Source organism: Panthera onca, chromosome F2, assembly GCF_046562875.1.
Source record: "Panthera onca isolate mPanOnc1 chromosome F2, mPanOnc1 haplotype 2, whole genome shotgun sequence".
Classification (NCBI taxonomy): domain Eukaryota; kingdom Metazoa; phylum Chordata; class Mammalia; order Carnivora; family Felidae; genus Panthera; species Panthera onca.
This window is the reverse complement of record NC_138356.1, coordinates 49,129,769-49,152,861: the sequence shown is the minus strand read 5'-3', so window position 1 is coordinate 49,152,861 and position 23,093 is coordinate 49,129,769. Positions and strand designations below refer to the sequence as shown.

The window sequence follows — 23,093 nt, the reverse complement described above, 5'->3', positions numbered from 1 at the left end:
CCTTACCAGTGTGCCCTCTTCCATTCTCGACAGAAGGTCAGTGGGATATGCCCCCTTTTCTGTAAAGTATTATCACTTGAATCGGTTACAAATGATTACATATGAAAGGGAAGAAGGGCGTACATATTTATAACATATTCCTTCGCGCGCCAGGTAACTTCATATATTATGCATGCTAGATCTCATTTAATCTTTAATGCGAGCCCATTAAGCTCTACTTCATCTTCCTTGAGAAAGGAGAAAATTGAGGCTTAAAATCACCAACTGATCCACATTAAGTCACACAACCAGTAAATGCAGACCCAGGGTTTGAGCCAAAGTCTGTCCAGCTCCACAGCCTGTGTCCTTTCCCCTTCATGAACAGTTCTCAACCCTGGCTACAGACCAGCGTCACCTGGGGAGCTTTTTCAGATAGACCGACGCACTGGAGCACCTGGGTGGCTCAGTCGGTTAAGCATCCTTGATTTCAGCTCAGATCACGATCTCTTGGGTTCTTGAGTTGGAGCCCCACGTTGGGCTCCGCACTGATGGTGCGGAGCCTGCTTGGGATGCTGTCTCTCTCTCTCTCTGTTTCTCTCAAAATGAATAAATAAATAAAATATATATCAACACCTCGGTCCCACTCCCACTCGAATTATTACAGATCCAGATCTTATGTATGACTAGTGTGTGACACGCTCCTTAAGTATGACAAAAACTTACTTTGACATACCAGAAGAGCTTTACTTTCAAATTTATTTGCTGCTGTTAGAAATGTAATTAGCGTTGTTTTCTCCAACTTGAACCCAGGGGAGGAAAATGAGCCCAGAGTCTCAGGCTACTTCCTCCAGTTTGCCTCCGTGGTAAAAGGAGAACCTGGCAGGAGAAAAAGAAAATTGTAGGCGTTTTGCGCAATCCCTGGAGCCCTATTGCTTCTGCTGACCGCTGCCCAGTGTGGTCCAGCAAATCGATTCTGAAGCACGAGGGGCAAACACATCCCGAAACTGCCGCCAGCCAGACGTTGCTTCCCAGTGAAAAGTAGAAAGTGTCTTCAGCCCTGCGTTTCAACACCCATATTTCTGAAAGACTTCATAAAAGCTATGGAAATGATGTCCCAGCTCGTAACTAGAACTTACCAAGACGGAAGCAAGAGCTAACAAGTTCTACCAACTTTCCATTCATAGGGTTGAAGGCTGGTTGCAAAAAATCCATCATGCCCCTCACGAGTCCTCGGTGGTAGGAAGACCTGACGTTTCTCATCTGTCATCTTTCTCTTTCAGGATCTTGCAAAGGTGTCAGAGCTCTGTCCGTAGCACGGAGACACCAGGCAATGAGCGCTTAGAAGAGGAATTACTAGGCGGAAGAGGGAAGAGAAAAGACCGTCTGAAAGAATAGAGAACAGTCTGGAAGCATCCTGGTTCCCTTGTCTGCAGGGCTTCCAACTTAGGCCTTCTAAACCAAAGGAGTAATTCCACATGAACTCAGACGAGCCCGTCCTGCCTCAATTTTGCCCTCCTCGCAATGGCAGGCATACCTTTAATGGAATTTGAAGGCCTTTTCCGTAAAGACAGAAAAATATAAAGTCTGCTCTTTACCTCCTCACTTTTTGGACACAAACGTGAAAACATTTTCACATCGTATCATTTATTTCTATCTTATGGTAAAAACATCTGTTTTAGGGGGTTATTACGTTATATTTCCAGAAAGGTAACTTCATAATCTGTCCACTAAATCTCAAGAATGTTTAGCTTCTCTTTCTCTTCCTAAATTCTGTACAATCACAGCATGGTGCTCCTCTCAAGGGGACTCCATACAGCCTCATCCTGTGCTTTGAGTTTCCCTGCATTATCTTGTTCAAATAGTCCGGTGCAAGCTGAGGTTAGTGGATAAAAAAGTAGACCAGGAACAGGCCTTGGCTTCTTTCTGAGGCCCCTTTTCAAAGGCAGGACTTCAGAGAGGCACTTTGTGTTCAGACCTCAAAAGGACCATTCCTTCTTGAGTTGTCACCTGAAATAGCTTACCTTTCTTGGTACAATAATTCCTCTAGGTCTAATTGTCTCCGGGCCAAATAACCCTCGTTCCTCTGACTTCTAGGTCTTCCGGCCAAGGGGCGAATTCCCACAGCTCCGTGTCACTAGTTCCAGTACCTAGGACAGACACCTGCACCACGGTTGGCCATTTGCAGGCCTTCGGGCAGCTGTCTGATCTTTGCCTAGAAAGTAATAGCACAGGCCAGCTGATATCAGAGAGTCCGGGTTTAAAAACTGGCTTAAGAGCTTCTAATTGTACAACCTTCCCCAAGTTGCACAACAAATCTTAAAATAAGTTTCCTCATCTATAAAATGGAGATGCTAATAATATCCCGCAATATCTCTGACAATGAAAGAATGTCTATATACTGCATAGCACTTAGTAGGCATTTGGAAGTACTGATTCTTTGCTCCTTTTTCTAAGCCACTATGGCTGGGTTTATATATCTAAATGTTAGGATTCTACAAAGACTAAAACAGTATCTTTTAAGGAGTTTCATTATAGTCAGCAATAACATTATAGTCAGCAATAACAAAGTCTTTATACTTGTGTTTATTTATCATCTGATTTCTTATTATGTGTCTATCATATTATATTTTAGCTGTCTGATTAGACTATGAGATCATGCAGAGTTGGATCTCTGTTTAAAATTCTCTCTATACCCACAGGACTTAAACGCATTCAGTAAATGCTTGATAGATGACAAATGAATTCATGAGTTCCTCAGTAAGCATTTAGGCCATGGACTTTGCTAATGCCTACGTCCCATGAGTGCTTTCAAGCGAATAAACATTTGCTGAGCATATGGAATGCTCAACATAGTATCTCCTAAGGAGCCGAGGCCCTTACAAGAAAGTGAAGTATCCTAATCACTTTATAGTCAAGCATAAGAACATCTATAACAAGGATAAAGCTGTGCCAGAAGCTAGAGAGAGCATGCTGGGGCATTCAGGGGAAAGAGTGATCACCTTTGGTTAAGAGGATTAAGAAATCTTCATTGAAGAATGAGTTATCACTGGAAGTGAACCTTGGAAGATGAGTAAGATTCCAACAGCAGTGGAGAGAAGATGCTCCAGGGAAAGTTTGAGCCAAAGGCAGAATGTGAGACGGGCGTTCAGAGGGCTGCAAGTTTGAAGCACAAAATATGTGCAAGTCGGTTAGAGCTGCAAAGACAAGGAAGGCTTTGAAAGCTAGCCAGACTGAAAAATTGTTTCCTTTTTTTTTTTTTTTAATGTTTATCTATTTTTGAGAGAGAGAGAGAGAGGGCAGGGGAAGGGCAGAGAGAGAGGGAGACACAGAACCTAAAGCAGGCTCCAGGCTCTGAGCTGTCAGCACAGAGCCCAACGCGGGCCCGAACTCACAAACTGTCAGATCATGACCTGAGCCGAAGTCGGACCCCCAACCGACTGAGCCACCCAGGCGCCTCTGAAAATTGGTTCTTGAGTCAGGCAATGAGAGGTCCTGAAAATTTAGAGCAGAGAAGTTTTAGATTTATAGTAGTTTCCCCTTATCCCTGGGAGATATGTTCCCAAACCCCCAGTGGATGCCTGACACCGTGGAAAGTACGAACCCTATATATACTAGGGTTTTTCCTATACATATGTACCTATGAGATGTTTAATTTATAAATTAGGTACAGTAAGAAATTAACAATAAGGAGAAAATAGAATAACTATAATAATATACTGTAATAAAAGTTATATGAACGTGGTCTCCCTCTCAGAATATCTTACTGTACACTCACCGTCCTCCTTGTGATGATGTGAGATGGTAAAATGCCCCCATGATGAGATGAATTCATGTGAATGACAAATGGCTCAGGCACTGTGACTTAGCATTAGGCTCCTACTAACGTTCTGAGGGTTTGTCAAAAGGATTATCTGCTTCCAGACCGCAGCTGACTGTGGATAACTGAACTGGTGGAAAGTGAAACCACAGATAAGGGAAGACTACTGTAATTAAGGTTGATTGAGTGTCTTCATTTTACAGATTAGGCAGGTGAGTTTCAGACAGATTAAATGACTTGCCCAGAACGCCGAGTGGCAGGCAAGGAAATCTACAGAGGTCCCTTGACATTCCCACCACACCGGAGCCGTTGCTTCGGAAGATCTGCTGTGCAGCAGGGTAGGCTGGGCTGGAGGGAGGGGGACCGAAGCCAGGGAAGCCAGCCGAGAGGAAATGACTGCCATTTCCTTTACATTCCTGCAGTGAAACCCTGCCCCACACAGTGTGACCTCAAACATAAGATGGTCTCCTATTTTCCCAGAGAAGATGCAAAAAGGTTTTGCGAATCTGAACGTAGAAACTGACTAAAGATGGTGGACGGAGCCAGATTTTGAAGCAAATATTCAGTAAGCCAGTCTTACTGAGTCTGGACCTTGAGGGGAGTGAGTGCTATGATCAGATTTGCATTTTAGAAAGGGAATTTTGTCAGCAGTTGTGGAGTCTGGATTCAAGGGGTAAACTGGGAGGCAGAGAGGTAAGAAGAGGTCTGCAGAAATCCAAGAGGCGTGGTGGCTCGGGCGAGGTTGGTGGCTGGCAGGAACAGGTGGAAAAGACAGGCGGGAGAGACAGTTGCCAAGTGTTTGAGACACGGTTCCTTTACAGAGGGGGAGGGGAGAGTCAAAGGTGACTCCAGAGTTTCTGTTTGAGCAGTTTGGTGGATAGGAGGGCCACTGACTGTGAGCTGCAAGGCACATTGATGAGGACACATTTACAAAGCTCGGAAGTGGCATTAGGAAGGGAAAGATAAAGGCAAAGGATAGGAGAGAAAGGATGTGACCAAAACATAAGCAGAAGAGTCAGGAGTGGCTGAGATGGGGAAGAGGCTGAACTCTGGGAAACTTTATTCGTCCCATGCCTTTCCCACCAGCTTACATTTCCAAATTGTCCAGAGGCTTAATCACGCGGTACCATTCAGAAAGATTCTCTTTCCTGCTCTGATTATTCAAGAAGGAACAGGAAAACATGGTAATTACCACTCGTAATTTCCTCTCAGGAAAAGCTAAAACTCCTGCAAAATGAGCGTAGTATTTCGTTGACATAGAACAAAAATGGAACAGACTGGAAACAATCTTCCTTCGAAGACAAGCATAAACAAAGTCACTGACCATAACCACTTCTGTCTCAACTGCTGTTGCCAAAGGAGAAAATGGCCAGAAGATCATTGGTCTAGGAATAGGGTGATCAAGCTGTCCTGGGTTGCCTGGGACTTCCACGGTTTTATCAGGGAGAGTCTCACATCCCAGAATCCTTCAGTATCACCCTATCCGGAAATCAGACTTAGATCCTAATCCCGATTCTATTACTGATTGGTTGTGAAAACCTGGAACACAGCTTTTCTGAGCAGAGTTTTCTCATCCGTAAAACGAGAGGAAGGGCTTCCCTTTTTACATTTTCCCTGAGGGGAGTTCATTCAGTCCCATGAATTTAAATATCAGGTGATATTGTGATTTATAATATGAACTATACATTTGGTTTCTGTATAAAGCTCCTAAAACCCTTGGAATTTAAGTGCTGCAAGCCCTAAAGGTGTCTTCTGTTATGTTCATGAGGTGACTTTTGGCAAGTCCTTAGGTAGCTTAAAAATGGGGGCTGGTTGCCAGAGAAACCAACCACGTGATCAGAGGGTTGGAGTCTCACCTCCACACCCCTCACCCCTACCTCTGGGAAGGGTGAGGAAGCTGGAGATTGAGTTCAATCACCAATGGCCAATAATTTAACCGATCACGCCTATGTAATGAACCCTCCATAAGAACCCAAAGGACAGGTTTAGGGAGCTTCCAGGTTGGTAAAAATGTGGAGATTTGGGAAGAGTGGCACACTTGAAGAGGCATGGGGGCTCTCTGCCCTTTCCCCATACCTTGACCTATGTATTTCTTCCACCTGGATCTTCCTGATTGCTGTTCTTTTGTAATAAGCCAGTAATATAGTAAGATGTTTCCCTGAGTTCTGTGAGCTGTTCTAGCAAGTGAATGGAACCCAAGGACTGGGTCACGGGAACCTCTGGTCTATATAGCACAGGTGACAACCTGGACTCTTGATTAGCATCTGAAGTGGGGGGGGGGCAGTCTTGTGGGACTGAATTTACCTGAATTCTTCAGGTGGATAGCGTCAGAATTGGTTTGTGGGATGCCCAACTGGTGTCGAAGACTTGCTTGGTGGTATGAAAAAACCCCCCACATATTGGATCCAATGACTCCAAATTTTGTATCTCCAGGTCTGACCATCCCCTCTCACCCTCAAGCTACACACTTGAATTTCCAACCTCCTACTCAGCACCTTCACCGTCCAGTAGCCCGCAAGCACCTCGAGGCTCAAACAGAACTCTTGAGTTTCCCCCCAAACCCGTTGTCCCCAGGTTTCTTCCGTAGCTTCTCTTAGTAAATGACACCACCAGCCAGCCAATTGCTTGAACCAAAAACCTAGGAATCATCTTTGATTTCCTTACTTGTCCTCTGTCTCGATTCTAGGCCAAAAAGCAAGTTCTGTGAGCTCAACCTCTAAAATGTATCCCCAGTACATCTACTTCTCCAAACAGTAGCCAGAGGACCTTATAAGAATAAAACCCCAGCTCCTTGCTACGGCCCAGGAGGCCCTCTGGATCCAGCCTCTGCTTTGCTGTCCCATCTCACCCCGCCCCTCACCCCTCTCTCCCTCGGGTCCAGCCACACTGGCCTTTCCCGATCCCCAGCTGCAGAGACTTCGCACTCCTTTGTCACTAGGCCCGGACTCCTGTCTGCCCGGATGGCAGTTTTGTGCAGCTGGCTCCTTCTAGTCACTCCGGTCTTGGCTCAAATGTCCCCCCTACACAGGCCTGCTCTGACCACCCACCCTGTGCCCAGGCCGATGCTGCCCAGGAGAGCAAGAGCTGGGCCCGAGCCATGTGGACCCCTGCCCGGGAGGACAGCTTGGCGGGGAGAAGGGCTTCCATACCATGAGACTGTATGGAGTGGACCCCCCCCCCCCAATCAAGACAGGGCGGGAACGATAGCATGACCCCCAAGCCCAGGAGGTACAGCTGGAGAGACTCAGCAAGGGAGTCTATGAGAACACAGAAAATCCCCAGAAAAACAAAGTAAAACAAAACAAAAACACCAAGGAAGCAAATAATAAGAGCTTTAAGTATTAGAAGAACTTGAGGGCTGGAAGCAAGCTTCTAACCGGGAAATAAGAACTCTCGATTCCCTTCCCCTCATCCTTTGGCAAACTTCGGAATGGAGGGGAGAGGAGATGAGCAAATAAGGGACAGGAGCTAACCTGGACTTCTGCCCTGAGGCAGGTCTGCTGCTCCTCTCTGCAGGCACGAGGGAGGGATGATCTTTCCTGGGACTTGCCACTCTGATTTCTGAATTGAGACCATGTTTGGACTTTCTGCAACTGTAGGGCTTTTTGTTACCTAAGAATGCCCAGATAAACCTCAGGGCTGCTGTAGGTGGCAGGGGAAAACCTTCCCTTTTAGGATGCATGTTTAAGAGACAGGCAAAAATAAAGCCATAGTGTGATCACATCCCGCGAACTGTCCTACCTTCCAGTGACAAGCAGCCCAGCTTGGAGCTAAGCCAGGGTCTGTCTGAATTCCAGGCCTTTGGAGTCTGTAAAATGTGATCAAGGCTACAGCAGCGAGTGAAGGGTTACCCGAATCTCCTCCACTCTGTCTTCTTTGTCCAGAGGCTTTTCTGTGTCTCAAAAATTAGCCTCAAAGTGGGTGATGGGCAGAGAGGAGGGCACTTATTGGGATGAGCACTGGGTGTTGTATGGAAACCAATTTGACAATAAATTATATTTTAAAAAATAAAGTTAAAAAAATTAGCCTCGATTTTACTCAAGAATTAGTAGGTGAATTGTCACTATTCTTTGTGTTTCAGGGATTTCAAATAAAGCTGTTTTAGAAGGATCTTTAAAAAAATTTATTTTCCTGTGTCCACATAGGTGATATTTTGGAATATACGTACTTACTTGGTTTTTCCCTGGTTTTGACAGCCAGCAAGAAACAGACGAGGAGAACCAAACGAGCCTACTCTCAGTCACTTGGTCACACACGTTGGAGCTGAGTGTTCTCCCTTCCCAGAGAAGGGCATTGCACGTTTGGCTCCTGGTTCCGGACAATCCATCGGTGCAAAAGAAATCTGTGAAAATCCCAGCCCGCTGCCAGACAGCTCCTCATGAGGGACTCCTTTACGCCTAAAATCATGTCTCCCTTGCTAGTTACCAATTTAACTAGAACTTGCCAATTTAACTATGCAAATGGAGCTTTAAAGGGAAACCACCAAGGCTCCATAGCCTAAAAACCAAGGAAGCAAGTTTTCTTCTTCTGCATTATTGTGAGTCAGTGCTTCTGCCCAGAACGGAGCATGTGTTCCCTTGAAGATTTCCTGAGGGTGGCGGCTCTCGTCTTCCCAGGGTGCCCAAGGCATATTTTTGTATTGAATAACGTCAACCAACAAGGAATTCCCTGAAAATTTAAGTAAATGGGCATTTATCTGGGTAGTTAGAATTGCAATTCAGGAGACCCAGCTTCGGGGAGAAACAGGACTCCTGTTCTGAGGAAGACAAAGAGGGGGCAGAGTTAGAAAGACAGAGGTCATGAGTGCAGATCTCTTTTTGGTCCCCTACGGAAACTAGGATTGAAACAAAGGAAAGTGGGATCTGTTGGGCTAATACGCAAATGAGGAAATGAAACTTGTCAGAGCACGTTGGTTCTTTTCAGAGCGAGGAATGTGAATGACTCAGGTGTCATGGTGAGGAGGGAGTTACGTCCTGTCCTGGCCGAGGGCTTGCAGCTGGCAAAAAGTTCACAGTTTCTCTGCTGAGGAGGTCCATACATTCCTCCTGCCCCTTGTGGCCTCGTGGCCCTACTTGAAAGGGACTCTCGCAGCTAGGCTCCATTTTGAAATCTCCTTTACAATAAGAAGTGCTTATCTTGAAAGAAGGTGCTTTTGTGGTGAATTAGAAGATACAACCTCCCTAAAAAATAAGGACCCGGCTCTCTAGCATATTTACCCTTGATCTGAGTTTTATTTTTAATTTTTTGTTATTAAAAACATTTTTTTAGTGTTTATTTTTTAAAGGGAGAGAGAGTGTGTGAGCAGGGGAGGGTCGGAGAGAGAGGGAGAGAGAGAGAGAGAGAGAGAGAGAGAGAGAGAGAGAGAGAGAGAATCCGAAGCAGGCTCCAGGCTCCAAGCTGTCAGCAGAAAGCCCCATGTGGGGCTTCAATTCATGAGCTGTGAGATCATGGCCTGGGCCTAGGTCAGAAGCTGCCCAGGTGCCCCCTTGAGCGGAGTGTTATATGCCAGACCTTGCCCATGTCCTGGGAATTTCAAAGTTGTATCACAGTGCAACAGTAATTAACAACCTTGTGTTTATCCTCATATGCTGGACACCAGTGCTAAGTGCTTTACAGATACATTCTTACTAAAAAAAATCCCCCTGCTCCCTTGGGATACTATTAGTGCCATGTTTTTTAAGTTTACTTATTTATTTTGAGAGAGAGAGAGCGTGCCCACACAAGCAGGGGAGGGACAGAGAGAAAGGGAGACAGAGAATCCCAAGCAAGCTCCACACCATCAGTGCAGAGCCTGATACGGGACCTGAACTCACAAACTATGAGATCACGACCTGAGCTGAGATCACGAGTCAGACACTTAATCGACCGCGCCATCCAGGCACCCCTGGAAACTCTTCCCATCCAGGTTGCACCCTAGACCAATTAAACCAGAATCTCCAGGGCTGGGACCTGGGCATAAATAGTTTTTAAAGCTCTCCAGGTGACTCCAATGTGCAGCCTTACTGCAAGCCATCCGTGCTAAGCAACCCTAATAATTCGTTCCACCTGCTAATTTTTTTTAACTAGAAAAAAATTCTATTCCATTTCATTGCTTTCCATAAGCAGCCACTGTGGCCCCGTGCTACTGTCTGCATAGCATGTCCTTTCTCCTGGAGGACCCCGCTATCTGAGGCCATAATTTTCCTGTTCTGGAACAAAGCAGGAGTGCTTACTATGGTAGATCTATAATACTTAGGTTTGCAATACATTTTAGAAAGATCCCCCAAATGTATTAATATTACCTTGAAAGGAATTTTAACATTATAGCAGAATTCAGAAGATGGCCATTGCCTTTGTTGCTGTTGAAAAAAAAAGGGAGAGAAAGCTAAAAGAAACAAAGGTGAAATTTCACAGATTTGTAGCTAGGGTGCGCTATCATCGATCCTGGCGTTAGCGCCAACAGCTTGGAAGCGCTGAGACACTGATGCTCTGAAAAGGGCTGTGAAGTCACTTGCCATGCATTGTGACGGGGAGGAAATTCACACTCACACTCACGGTGCGGTGGACGGGGCGCGGTTTCCACAGACAGGCAGACATGGGTTCACGTCCCAGCTCCGCTGTCCACTAGCTGTGACAACCCGCCTTCACGTCTCTGCCCTTCACGGGGCTGCAAGGCTCACTGGCAGGATTGCTTCACTGATCAGAGAGTGTGCGAGGCACCCAGCGCCGTACCTGGCCCAGGGCTGTAATTATCATTATGTGACAGACGCCACGTTATCTACATTTGTGGTCTCACTCAATCCTCACAACGGACCCTCCCAAAGATGCTGTTATTCCCACTGAAGGGAAGTGAGCCCCTCACAGGCTCCACCGTGTGCTCCTGGGTACGCAGTTGTAAAATGCCAGGGTAAGGGCTGTCTCCTGCACCGGAGGCCCGGGTTCTCTGTTTTTCCTGGCTGTCTGGCTGCCACCCCTTGATTCAGAGGCCATCCCATGGCTGGTTTATCTATGAGAACAGAAGGACATCGTCTGTGGATAATGGAGTAAAATAAAAAGGCAAACAAAAATTTGGGGCTATCTCCCCGGCACATGGAAAAGTGACGAAAAAGGTTATTCAGAGCAGAAGGCGCAATGTTATGCATCTATTTTTTTTTTTTCTTTAAAGTGGAGTTCTTGGGGCACCTCCGTGGCTCAGTCGGTCAAGCCTCTGACTTTGGCCCAGGTCACGATCTCACAGTCTGTGAGTTCCAGCCCTGCGTTGGGATCTGTGCTGACAGCTCACAGAGCCTGGAGCCTGCTTTGGATTCTGTGTCTCCCTCTCTCTCTGCCCCACCCCTGCTTGTGCTCTGTCTCTCAAAAATTAATAAACGTTACCAAAAAAAATATTTTTTTTTTAATAAAATGGAGTTCTACCTGGAAAAGTCCTGGCTAAGAAACTGAAACTGCCAAGCTCAGCCTGGCAGGAAGTGCCCAGACATAGCTCTCTGCTGGGTTAAAAAATCTGGGTGATGGGGCGCCTGGGTGGCTTTGTCGGTTGAGCAACTGACTTCAGCTCAGGTCATGATCTCGCGGTTCATGGGTTCGAGCCCCACGTCGGGCTCTGTGCTGACAGCTCAGAGCCTGGAGTCTGTTTCAGATTTTGTGTCTCCCTCTCTCTCTGCCCCTTCCCTGCTTGTGCTTGGTTTCTCTCATCTCTCAAAAATAAATAAACATTAAAAAAAAAATGTGGGTGATCCATTGCCTGATCATGTCTGGGTCTTCTGATAGTTCCCCTATTCCTAGAGAATTAAGGATACATTCCTTCTGACATTGGTTTTTATGGTATTCCATGGGGGATGGTTTGGGAGAACAATCTAAAGAAAAATTTTTTTTAGTTTATTTATTTATTTTGAGAGAGACTGAGACAGTGTGAGTAGAGGAGGGGCAGAGAGAGAGACAGAGAGAGAGAGACAGAGAATCCTAAGCAGGCTCTGCCCTGTCAGCATGGAGCCCGATGTGGGGCTCAAACTCACGAAAAGTATGAGATCATGACCTGAGCCGAAACCAAGAGTTGGACACTTAACTGACTGAGCCACTCAGGCACCTCACAATCTGAAGTGATTTAAGGAGACATAAATACTGCTGAAATAGTTTAGGAGTTCACTGCATGAGACACTGAGAAAGAGAGCCCGGGTGGGGGAAACAGTAACAACAACATTTCTCTCACCCTGTTGTACCCTGTCTTACCAAAGAACCATGTTGAACAAACCAGAAACTTAAGAATCATCCTGATTTCTCTCTTCTCTTCATTTCCTGCACCCATTCCATCAGTAAATCTTTATGTTTCCATTTCCAAAATAGAAACTTCTGTCCATCTTCACAATCACTCCCCTTTCCTTGCCACTAACCTCTCCCCACCAGGGCCACTGCAGGGATCTCTTAAGTAGTCTCCTGCTTGCATTCTGGCCTCCTTCCAGTCCATTCTCCTGTTAATGTTCTCGTAGCAGTCATCACCATCTTCAATTATTGCGATAATTTATTTCTCTTAGTTTGTTTTTGCTGTCTGCTTCCTTTACTAGAATGTCAGCTCCATCGGGCAGGGGCCAGGTCTGTCTTATTCCTCACTGTACCACAACTTCTGACATCTCGAAGCTTCTTGATAAACACATAGGGAGGAAACGAAAGGGTGAGTGAATACACAACTTCAAATATGAAGTCACATTTGTAACTTGCCTCCTCAGAAAGTTCTCATGAGACTGGCTTCCCAGACTGGTGGGATGGGGAAAAGGACCTTCTGTATTTTGACGACTCCTGAAAAGAACATGAGAACACAGTCTGGCGCAGGGGTTGCAAATGCCAAAGGGCTCAGGCAGGTACCACCAATCTGGAGGCTGTAAGCTGTGTGTAAGCCACAATGAGCGGCGGGGGCCATGACCATCTAGAGACCCCCATAACTTCGACTAATGCGGCCTTATCAGCTCCAGCCAACTGTGTCTGAGTGGCAACAAGAGCCCAGGGGTGTCACATCTCCCGAGCTTTCAAAAGAAGATGGAAAGTTTCTGCATCAGCTAGAATTGGGTTCGGCTGGGAGTACTGACCTGAAAGAGTAGCTTAAGTGAGGTAGACGTGTATTTCTCTCTCACAAAAAAGAGGTCTGGGACGTGTAGTCCTGGACTCACGGAGGCTCAGTGGAATGAGGGACCTGAACTTCTAATTTACTGCCCCGCTCAGCATGGTTTCCATTTCCAAGGTTCCCTCATGACCCAGTGGACTGCTGTGGCTCCAGCCATTACTCCTCATTCCAGGGAGCAGGAAGGAAAAGGAGAAAAGAAAGAACCTGACCATTCTTTTATAAGATTCCCCGGAAGTTTCATGGCCTATTATTTCATTTCATTGGCCAGAACTAAATCATACAGCTACTCCTCGCTGCAAAGGAGGCCGGAAAGTATAATCTTTCTTCTGAGTGGACATGTGGCCAGCTAAGAAAGAAGGGGAGAATGGCTATTGGAGTTCTCAACGACAAGCCTCCGCCAGAGCTGGCCTTTTCTGTGAAATCCTCGGGTTTTAACACCATGACAGACAAATGAAGCATGTCTGCCATTTGGTTCAGCGGAGAGGTTTTGTGAACCCTGCTTAGGGGAGCAAATACGGATGCGATACATTTCTGTGGCAGGCTGGGCTAGTCGGTGAGTGGGGGTGGTGAGGGTCATAAACAGGGCTTGGACAGGGAATCCAGAAAGGATTGTGTTCAGGTGGCCTGGGGGGAGGGGGGCACTGTGGAGGTGGCAGCGGGAAAGGGTGAGGAGATAACGGTCCTTGGCCTGTGCTCCCAACGGGTGCATGGGGCCTGGGCAGATCACGGAGGTCCTTGGCTGCCGTGGCTTCTCTCACCTTGAGGTCTTAGCTCTTCTGATGGCTGCAATTCCAGTCTCCTCTCGATCATGAGGTCTCTCTTCTTTCTGACCTTCACTGAAAGTGCTCTCTCACACTAGGTCAGGGTCACCCTCTCTGGAGGGATAAGGGAGCCCGAGTTAGATCCGAATTCCCCAAGCCCTCTCCAGCCCTCTTCAGTCACTGCTGCTACCCTCTCAGACTGGGGCTTCACTTACTCTCAGGCTCAGTGATGATTCCCCTCAGAATAGCTCGGTCTCCCAGGCACGTCAGACCTTGTTGGCAGGAAAGACACCACCCCACGTGTTGGAAAAACCACTGGGTTTGCAGGCAGACTTCCCTCCCTTGAATCTTTTCTGCATGGCTTACTAGTTAAGTGACTATAAATACTTTAAGAACTGTAAACTGGAGAATAGAGTTCTCCTTACCTACTTCATTAAGCGTTATGAAGGGTTCACAGAGATCATATATATATATATATATATATATGGCCTTTGTATCAAAGAAGAAAAAATCTAAATAGCTCTAAATATAAATTGAAGGTTCCAGTAAAGACTCTCTGTATCGTCTATATGTTTGAAATTGATGACTTTATTGACACAAACTTTGCAATAGAAAGTGTTGTTAAGAGAATAGTGAGAATCAGTTCTTGTATCATACACACAGGAAAAAACTGCAGGTGAATTTCCAGTAACACGGTTTAACTTCTGATCACTACCTTTTTGTGAAATCCAGACTGTGCCAGGGAGGCGCAGATCATATATGCCCCTCATTCCTTTCTCCCCCAGAAGTGAGACATTGTTTCTATATAAAACAGAGATACCCTCTCCAGTTAATGCATTCCACGCAAGGTGCAACAGTTACATGAAGCACAAACAAGGCTGTAGAGAGAAACTGGTGTAGTCCACGACCCACGGACAGGGGCATGCTGGGGAAGGAACACCCCACACAGAGACACGACACATGTGCCTAGGAGAATGAGCCCTTGAGCTTGCAGGATTGTTGCCAACCTTTGGCAGTTGGGGGCTCCTGCTGAGTAACGCCAATGAGCCCTTGAACTTGCAGGATTGTTGCCAACCTTTGGCAGTTGGGGGCTCCTGCTGAGTAACGCCAGTGGGGACATCAGAGCCACAGATGTTGCTTGTATTGTATTATTATTATTTAATTTTCAGAACATGAAGTTCTTTAAAAGCCCTTTCTCAAAGAATCAAAATGATAGAGGTTTGGGAAAACTGTAGCTTTGTGTATGGTAAAGAGGCTTGTGCATTGATTAGGAGAACACCCAGATCCGGTCTAGGAGAGAAAGCTACCCTGAATGTAAAAGTGAGAATTCACAACATACCCTACATTTTAGGGTCTAAGTTAGTCCCCTAGTTATAAAGTCCACTGTCAGATTCAGAATATACAAGGGTGACTGGCCAGACTCAAAATCTCTTAGCATCTGCAAGGTGCCTGGTGTAGGGCTGGTATTCAATGTTTAATGAATACAGTCTATAAAAGGAGGAAGGAAGGAAGGAAGGAAGGAAGGAAGGGAAGGAGGGAGGAAAGGAGGGAGGGAGGGAGGAAGGGAGGAAGGAGAGGAGAAAAGGAAGGAAGGAAGGGAGGGAGGGAGAAGGGAGGAAGGGAGGAACGAGAGAAGGAGAAAAGGAAGGAAGGAAGGAAGGGAGGGAGAGAGGGAGGGAGGGAGGAAGGAGAGAAGGAGAAAAGGAAGGAAGGGAGGGAGGGAGGGAGGGAGGAAGGGAGGGAGGGAGGGAGGGAGGGAGGAAAGGAGGAAGGGAAGAAGGGAGGGAGGCTGTGCTTGTGTTTGAGGAATAACAAAATTGACAAGTAATGAGGCCAAGTTTCTAAATGTTAACCTACATGTCACTTCTCTGGACCGTATTACATAAACAGACACCATCAGGCTGCCCATTTCTGCTAAACATGGAGTTTATTGGTATCATTTGGTACAACTTTAGTCCTACCTTTCCCAGTCCAGGCATGTTAACAATCCTTTAAAATTATGCTACATTACTTTGGAGGAAGATGCTTCCACCTTAACACGTGTAAAGAAAGGTTAGATAATTTTAATCTATCAAAATATTTTTTTTACTGCCTCTGATTTCTAACACAGTGCACGTCGGTCAATGTGATGGCACATCAACTCGGCACTGCCTTTCTAAAGCGATTCCTTCGGGCGCCTGGGTGGCTCAGTCGGTTAAGTGTCCGACTTCAGCTCAGGTCACGATCTCGCGGTCCGTGGGTTCGAGCCCCGCGTCGGGCTCTGGGCTGACAGCTGGGAGCCTGGAGCCTGCTTCCGGTTCTGCATCTCCCTCATTCATGCTCTGTCTCTCTCTGTCTCAAAAATAAATAAACGTTAAGAAATAAAAATAAAAAAAAATAAAGCGATTCCTTCACAGAAAGCACACGACGTAGCCTTAGGCCTGGTGCTGTGTACAAGAGGCCGGAGGGAGGCCGTATGTGCTGCCAGTATGTTCTGGATTATCTGCCTCTTTCGAGCAGTGTCTACGCTTTGATTAACAATTGCAAATGACCCAACTGGAGAGAACAGACACTCAAGAGCACAAGCGAAGAGAACTGGGACGCTCTGAAATGCAATGTCTGGCTGAGCCCTGAGGGCCGTCCCGGTCGGATGTGTTGACCACGGTGACCACGATATTGCGGTACGTGGGCAAACACGGACACCTGTATGGGGGGGGGGGGGGGGGACACTGAAGGCAGATGAGAGACAGGTGTGACTGCATCACAGAGACCTCCCAAAACATGCTGTGAGCGCGGGCGGGGTTAGTTTGTGTGACACTGGATCTCTGAATCTGTCTCGTACTGAGCTAAAGAGACGGGTGTCACGGGTTTTCCCTGTTTCTCGGTCTCTCCTACATCTGGGTTTACAGGTGGGCGGAAGACGACTGTTAAGTGAACACGGTAAGCTTTCCGATGGTGGGCTTCCTTCCGAAAGACAGAACGAAGGAACAGGCCGACCCGCAAGAGTGCACACCGCCACGGCCAGCGGGGCTTAGAGCCCACGTGCGCGTCGTTCTCCCAGGAAACGCACTCCGTCCACTTTTCTCCGTGTCACAAACCCGCCCGTGGCTCTCGCTCACCACGGCCACGTCAGACCGCATCGCACGGGTTGCAGAGAGGCACGGTCACTGCAGCGTATCACCATATGCAAGCACTGTGCCAGTAGAGCTCTGTGGTGAGGAGGGCGCCGAGAAAGTCCCCGCAGCCCAGGCAGACGCTCGCTGCCTGGCAAGACGGTCCCTCAGGGCACTCAGCAGCGCTCACGTTCAGCAGGGGCCACCCGCTTCTTCAAGGCTCCTTGATGGGCTCCAGTAGGGGGAGGGCACCAGAGTTGTCCATCTGCGCTGCTAGCCGAACGCTCCTGCTAGTTAACACAGTTCTTCGTGATTCTTCGACTTCTGTCCGCCTGTCGGATACTGTCTGTAACATTAATGGTGACTTCTTTTGCAGACATTCGCTTAGCGTCTCTTTTAGCCTGTTAGAAAGGTTAACATCATGAACTGAGTTAGCAGAACACATCCCGGTTTGCATTAATCTCCTGAGATTGCTACACACACGTGCGCACACACAGGCAAGAAGAACGACCCACAGGAACACATGCACATGTCCTCCTTTTCAAAGCTTTCTCTGTTGAAACTCTCATGTTGACCTAGCACAGAGCCTGGCATCAGGCATGCTCAGTAAAACACTGTTGAATGAATGCATTAATTAGCGAGGGTCCATCAAGGGGTAGTGTGAAAGGTTTCACAGCCGGCTTTAGTAAAGCAGTTAAGGAATTGAGCTTTGGAGCCAGACAGGCTTGTGGTTAAAGACCGACTAGATAATTTCACTATGCGCGAGTTTTTTCTTTTTTAAATATTTCCTTTTCATCATAGAATCTTTCTTTTCTCTCTCTCTCTCTTTTTTAAGTTTATTTATTTACTTTTGAGAGAGATAGCACAAGTGGGGAAGGGGCAGAGAGAGAGGGAGGGAGAGAGAATCCCAAGCAGGTTCCGCACTGTCAGCGTAGAGCCTGATGTGGGGCTCAAACCCACAGAGCCGTGAGATCATGACCTGAGCCAAAACCAAGAGTCAGATGCTTAACCAACTGAGCCACCCAGGCACCCCTGAGCAAGTTTTTTCTAACCTAACCCTCAGTTTTCTCACCTGTAAAATGGGGGATAACAACAGGACCTACCTCACAAGATTATTGTAAGGATTAAATAAGGTCATGAATTAAGGTTCTCAAATAATGCCTGTTGCTAAATAAAACTGACACACACACACAAAAAAGATTCAGTAAGTATAAGTAAAAAGGAAGATAAATTATTTGCTTCTAAGTGAAGATAAAATGATCAAAGTCCAGAATTCATACTAAATACTAAAACATTGACTAAACTGTAGGTTCTTGTACCCTATGTGCTCCACCTCACGAGTAAACTTTAACCTAGTGGGGAGTGATTTTGTGTCCATTCCGCTCAACTGTATGCTTGCAGCAAGCGCGAGAGGGGTCCTGTTGAGTCATCTCCGTGGTAGACAGAGATATGTGCTGCCCAATCCCAGTCCAGGGAGCCCTGCTGCCTAGCTGCTGGGAGTGCAGTCAGTGAATCACTCGAGCTGTCCCCTTGGGGTGTCTCAGCTGCAGAAAGCCCCCTCACCCCAGGTCATGCCTTTGCCAGGGTGGCCCAATGCGGGGTATAAAGGCCTGGCCATTTTGGTACAAAGCAGGCCGGCTCTGAGCAGCCACTTAGCTCCAGAGCTCCCTGTGGGGCGGGCTCAGCTGCAGCTACTCTGCTAGGCCTGCCTCTGGCTCACCTTCTCCTCTTCCCACTCCTGCTTCCGGCCCTCCCCTCCGCAGGGGTTGACAGGGCACTTCCCAATGAGCATCCTGTATAATGACATCGCAGCATCTGCTTCCTGGAAAACACAGTCAGCCTCAGATCTGAGGAAGCATCTCCCAGGGCGTGAGAGTCTCCCCGCCGGGCGTGGATGCAGACGGATGCGTGTTTTTAATACAATATGGCCCCCGAATACAAGCCAACTACTTCAGCTGTAGGGCGTCCAAAGAAATGGTGGACTAGTGCACCACTGGAGAAAAATAAATCGGCCTGGTTAATTTACTAACAAATGATAGATAGTTTGTATCATGTCACATACATCCTGTGCGGTAGCTGCTGGAGACGCCCCCTCCAGATTCTCTTTACGTGCCTGGTGCATCCATACCCCCAGATGCTGTGAGTTTTGTCTGCTAACTGCCCACAGCAGCACCCAGTTTTTAAGAATTGTCTGATCAGATGACATCTCATCTGATCAGAGCCACCTTGCTCAGAAATGCCACAGAGGTCACACACTAATTCCTGGAGACAGCCCAAAGCCCATGTCTGATGGTTGGGGATATAAAAGGCTGGCCATGTTGCCTCAAGGGGATATAAATCTATGATGTCTTCATGCTCCAGAGTCCCCTGTGGGACCAGGCTCCCTGAGGGATTCAGCAGAGCTCACATATTTGCTGAACTGGGTCCTCTGCCCCATCCTGCTTCCCTTATTACCATATGGGCTTCACCTGACAGTACTCTTTTTTTTTTCTTGATGTTTATTTATTTTTGGGGGGGGGGGGGGTAGACAGAGAGGGAGAGAGAATCCCAAGTAGGCTCTGTGCTGTCAGTGCAGAGCCTGACATGGGCTCAATCTCGTGAAACGTGAGATCATGACCTGAGCTGAAATCAAGAATTGGGACGCTTAACCGACTGAGCCACTCAGGCACCCTGAGAGTACTCTTTCAATCAATTGCTTGCACAAGAATCCTCATCGTAGGTTCTGCTTCTAGGGAACTTGACCTAAGTCACTTTATGGGTGATTTGAGAGGTATTTAAGGGATAATATTGACCATATGCAATTTGAGTCTTACCCATTGATTTCACGAGCTAGGATTTTACTGTTTTCCTCTTCATGTTCCCAGTGCCTATTACCATCTGAGACGGAACAGGTTCTCAATTTAGGTTTGGCTGAATTAGTGGGTGAATGAATGAATGAACACACTGCATTTGTCAATGTCCCCTTGCTTTAACGACCCGAAGTCAATGCTGTTTAAGGATTCAGTCTTACAACTCAGCTCTTCCAAAGCCTGAACTGGCACCAGGGCTAGCACTGACTTTGATGGGTTTATTTCTCGCTAAAAGCAGAGAACCCATAAAGTCCCACCCCCAATTTGGTTTCTCCTAAAGAAAAGTGTGGCAATCCTGAAGCTGATTCCATCTGATTTCCATTTGGGGTGCAATTGCACACAAGCTTTGAGGACTGGGGCATGGAATAGAGACACAGAGGCTGTATTTGAAAGGAGCCAAGGTGACGGCAGCATTCCTCTCAAACTGGTGGGCAGTCAGACAGCTTTCCAGAACGGAAATGTAAACTTTCCAAACGGTACAACTACTTTCCTCTAGATTTACTGGCAAGATTTCACAAAAGGTTATTAAAGATTATACCTAGAAAATGCTCTGCTCTGTATTTCAGTCTGCTTCTCTAAGCTTAAAAATATAAGCAAAAATTTAATAGTTGGATGATTCTTAATTTCCTAGCCTGGTTAAGTAGGGAGTCCAAGGCTACAAAATAGTCATTCCCAGAACAGCCACAGACTATGTATGACTTTATAAATTTTTTAAATGTTTATTTATTATTGAGAAACAGAGACAGAGCACAAGCAGGGGAGGGGCAGTGAGAAGGGGAGACACAGAATCTGAAGCAGTCTCCAGCCTCTGAACTGTCAGCACAGAGCCCAATGCAGGGCTCGAACCCACAAACCACAAGATCATGACCTAAGCCAAAGTCAGATGCTTAACGGACTGAGCCACCCAGGTGCCCCTGTATGATTTTAATCTCAAGCACAGTGGGGCAATTTCTTTTTTTTCTTTTTGCAATTTCTTCTTCTTCATATTCTTCTTCTTCTTCTTCTTCTTCTTCTTCTTCTTCTTCTTCTTCTTCTTCTTTAAATGTTTATTTATTTTTGAGAGAGAGCAGAGGAGGGGCAGAGAGAGAGAAAGGGACAGAGGATCCAAAGTGGGATCTGCGATAACGGGCTCTGTGCTGATAGCAGCAAGCCCCGACACAGGGCTCGAACCCACAAACTGTGAGATCATGTCCCGAGCCCAAGTTGGCTGCTCAACCGACTGAGCCATCCAGGCGCCCCTTCTTTTTGCAACTTCTTAAATCTATATCCAGAGAAGCCTGCCCTAGCGGTGGTGTTCAGAGCACAAGCTTTGGGGTCAGACAGACCTGGACTTAGGGCAAGGCTTTGTCACCAGTTAGTTGTCACAAGACATGTTGCTTTCACCTCTGAGTCTCAGTTCCCTTACCTGAAAAATGGGGAGATAATGCCTGATTCTCTGTGAGGCTTTTTGAGAGAATTAAGCATATCACTTAGCATTAATAGGGTGACCAGCTTCCCCTGGTTTGCCCCAAATTGACTGAAAGTCCTACATTCTGGGAGCCTGCTCAGGCCGCTGCAAACCAGAACAGTCACCCCAGTTATAGCTAACATTAATTCTATTTGCAAAACGGTGATGTCGAACATACTAAATTTAAATGGAAAGCCTTCTTATTCTACCTAAACTATGGCTCTTGCTACTCCTGTGTCCAAACAACAAGGACAACACCTCTGCAAGGTTATACATTTGGATAAAAGGCACTGGAGTTCTTTACTCCAATGACGGATACAGGTTCGAAGCCACAAACAAGTCCCTTTCAAACAATTATGCTGTATTGGTAATTAAACATTAGAACAACAGTGCATTCTCTTGGAAGCGTTTTATAAAAGAGAAGCTTTCAAGTCTGAGGCATCAGCAGAAAGGCGTCCACCCCTTTTACAGCAGCACAGACATTCAGGAGGTCGGTCGTTGCTGTAATCTAGTTACAAGTTGGAAATCTCAGATTTCAAACCTGAAGGAGAGGGAGAAAAAAGATGAGAAAGAGGGCTACAATGCCAGATTATTTTCTCTAGAAGCCCTGAGAAGTTACTTTGCCCTTCTACAAGAGAAGAGCTATGTGGGTATGTGGGACAATTGTCCCATTTTGGTCCTCAGAACCTCTTGACATTTTAGGGGCGCTGGGTGGCTCAGTCGGTTAAGCATCAGACTTCGGCTCAGGTCATGACCTCCTGGTTCGTGGGTTCGAGCCCTGTGTCAGCCTGTGTGCTGACAGCTCGGAGCCTGGAGCCTGCTCCGGATTCTGTGTCTCCCTTTCTCTCTGTCCCTACCTACTCACACTCTGCCTCTGTCTCTCTCAAAAATAAACATTTAAAAAAGAACCTCTGACATTTTGTATTACAGATATTTTTCTCTCTGATGTGGTTCTCAGCCAGCCAAACCTTTTTATTTAACATCCCACTCCCTTTATTTAACTAAAGGAAAAGAAAACATGTCCCAGTTGCAATTACTGACTTAAAAAAAAAAATCTTCTGGTTCTCAACTCAGTGATGAGAGAAATCTATTTGGCACCTTTTTCTTTTGTGGCTGTCTGCTAATGCAATCCTTCCTCCACTTCTAAAATTCTTGTTTTGTGAGTTTTATCACCACTGACTCTTGTTAATGGGCCACCTCTTGATTCTCACTCAGTTTTACAGCTTTTCTGTTCTTCCCTCTGCCTCATTTTAATTTCTGCAGGTGTAGAATTCTGTGAATCATGGATTTTAGTCCTCTTGGTACTGCCTCTTTAATTAAAAGTAATTTATTGGCTGCCATTTCTCAAGGGTAACCAGATTGACTGTGATAACTTCCTGGCAGCCTCAAACCCAGATGGACTGTTTCTCTAGGGGTTTAGAAGACAACGACATTCCCTGTGAAAGCGGGGGCTGCGTGGTTGTTCCGGGAGGCCTGGACTCAGGGGTGCGGCTGAGTCTGCTCAGCCCTTTCTTCTCACTTTCCCCCCAAATGGGAATACAGGTGTTCTCAACTTTCCTTTGACTCCACAAATATATCTATACCCCACAGGATACTGCACAAACCTTTCCGCATTTCCTCACACACAATGAAGAAAAGCAAGGCTTACCAAGATTATGATTTTTCAGATACCAATTTTTCAGTATAACTGTATTTTTTATTTATAAAAGCCATCCATAATTATGGTAAAAGAAATTCAAAGAGTAGAGAAGGGTACAATGAAAAGTAACATCGCTCCCACACTCTGGCCATGTTTGTGCTTTCACCAGGGGTAACCACAGCTAAGGATTTCTTGTGGAAACTTTCAGGGCTTTTCGGAGCATATACGAGCTGAGGGCCTTCCTAGTCTCTCTCCCAGGGTTCTTTACTTCCCTCCTGGCCTTTACCCACGGCTTGGATTACATATTTGCTTGTTTACTTATGTGTTTTCTATATCTTCATCAGATTATAAACTTCAAGAAGGTAGGGACCCAATCTGTTGTGTTCACCGTGGTATCCCCAGAATATAATTCAGTGCC

At 46.4% G+C, this 23,093-nt stretch overlaps 1 protein-coding gene and 2 long non-coding RNA genes across 3 annotated transcripts in view; all 3 read right to left on the bottom strand.

The window, feature by feature from the left end:
* Positions 1-716: 716 nt before the first annotated feature.
* On the bottom strand, positions 717-3,244 carry LOC132664383 (uncharacterized). The gene is made up of 4 exons (XR_009603646.3): positions 2,979-3,244; positions 2,001-2,191; positions 1,116-1,332; positions 717-855 (listed from the first exon to the last, which is right to left on the bottom strand). It is a non-coding gene; the product is annotated as an uncharacterized LOC132664383 (long non-coding RNA).
* A 5-nt stretch (positions 3,245-3,249) lies between these two features.
* LOC145713387 (uncharacterized) lies at positions 3,250-10,477 on the bottom strand. Its single transcript, XR_014136485.1, has 4 exons — positions 10,078-10,477; positions 7,969-8,138; positions 3,755-3,926; positions 3,250-3,471 (listed from the first exon to the last, which is right to left on the bottom strand). It is a non-coding gene; the product is annotated as an uncharacterized LOC145713387 (long non-coding RNA).
* Positions 10,478-15,556: 5,079 nt separating this feature from the next.
* BAALC (BAALC binder of MAP3K1 and KLF4) overlaps positions 15,557-23,093 on the bottom strand; it is an 84,562-nt gene continuing 77,025 nt past the window's right edge. Inside the window, exon 3 of the mRNA XM_060611063.3 lies at positions 15,557-17,141. Coding sequence (XP_060467046.1) covers positions 17,031-17,141 — 111 coding nt within the window. The 3' untranslated portion in view covers positions 15,557-17,030. The remainder of the gene's footprint in view (positions 17,142-23,093) is intronic.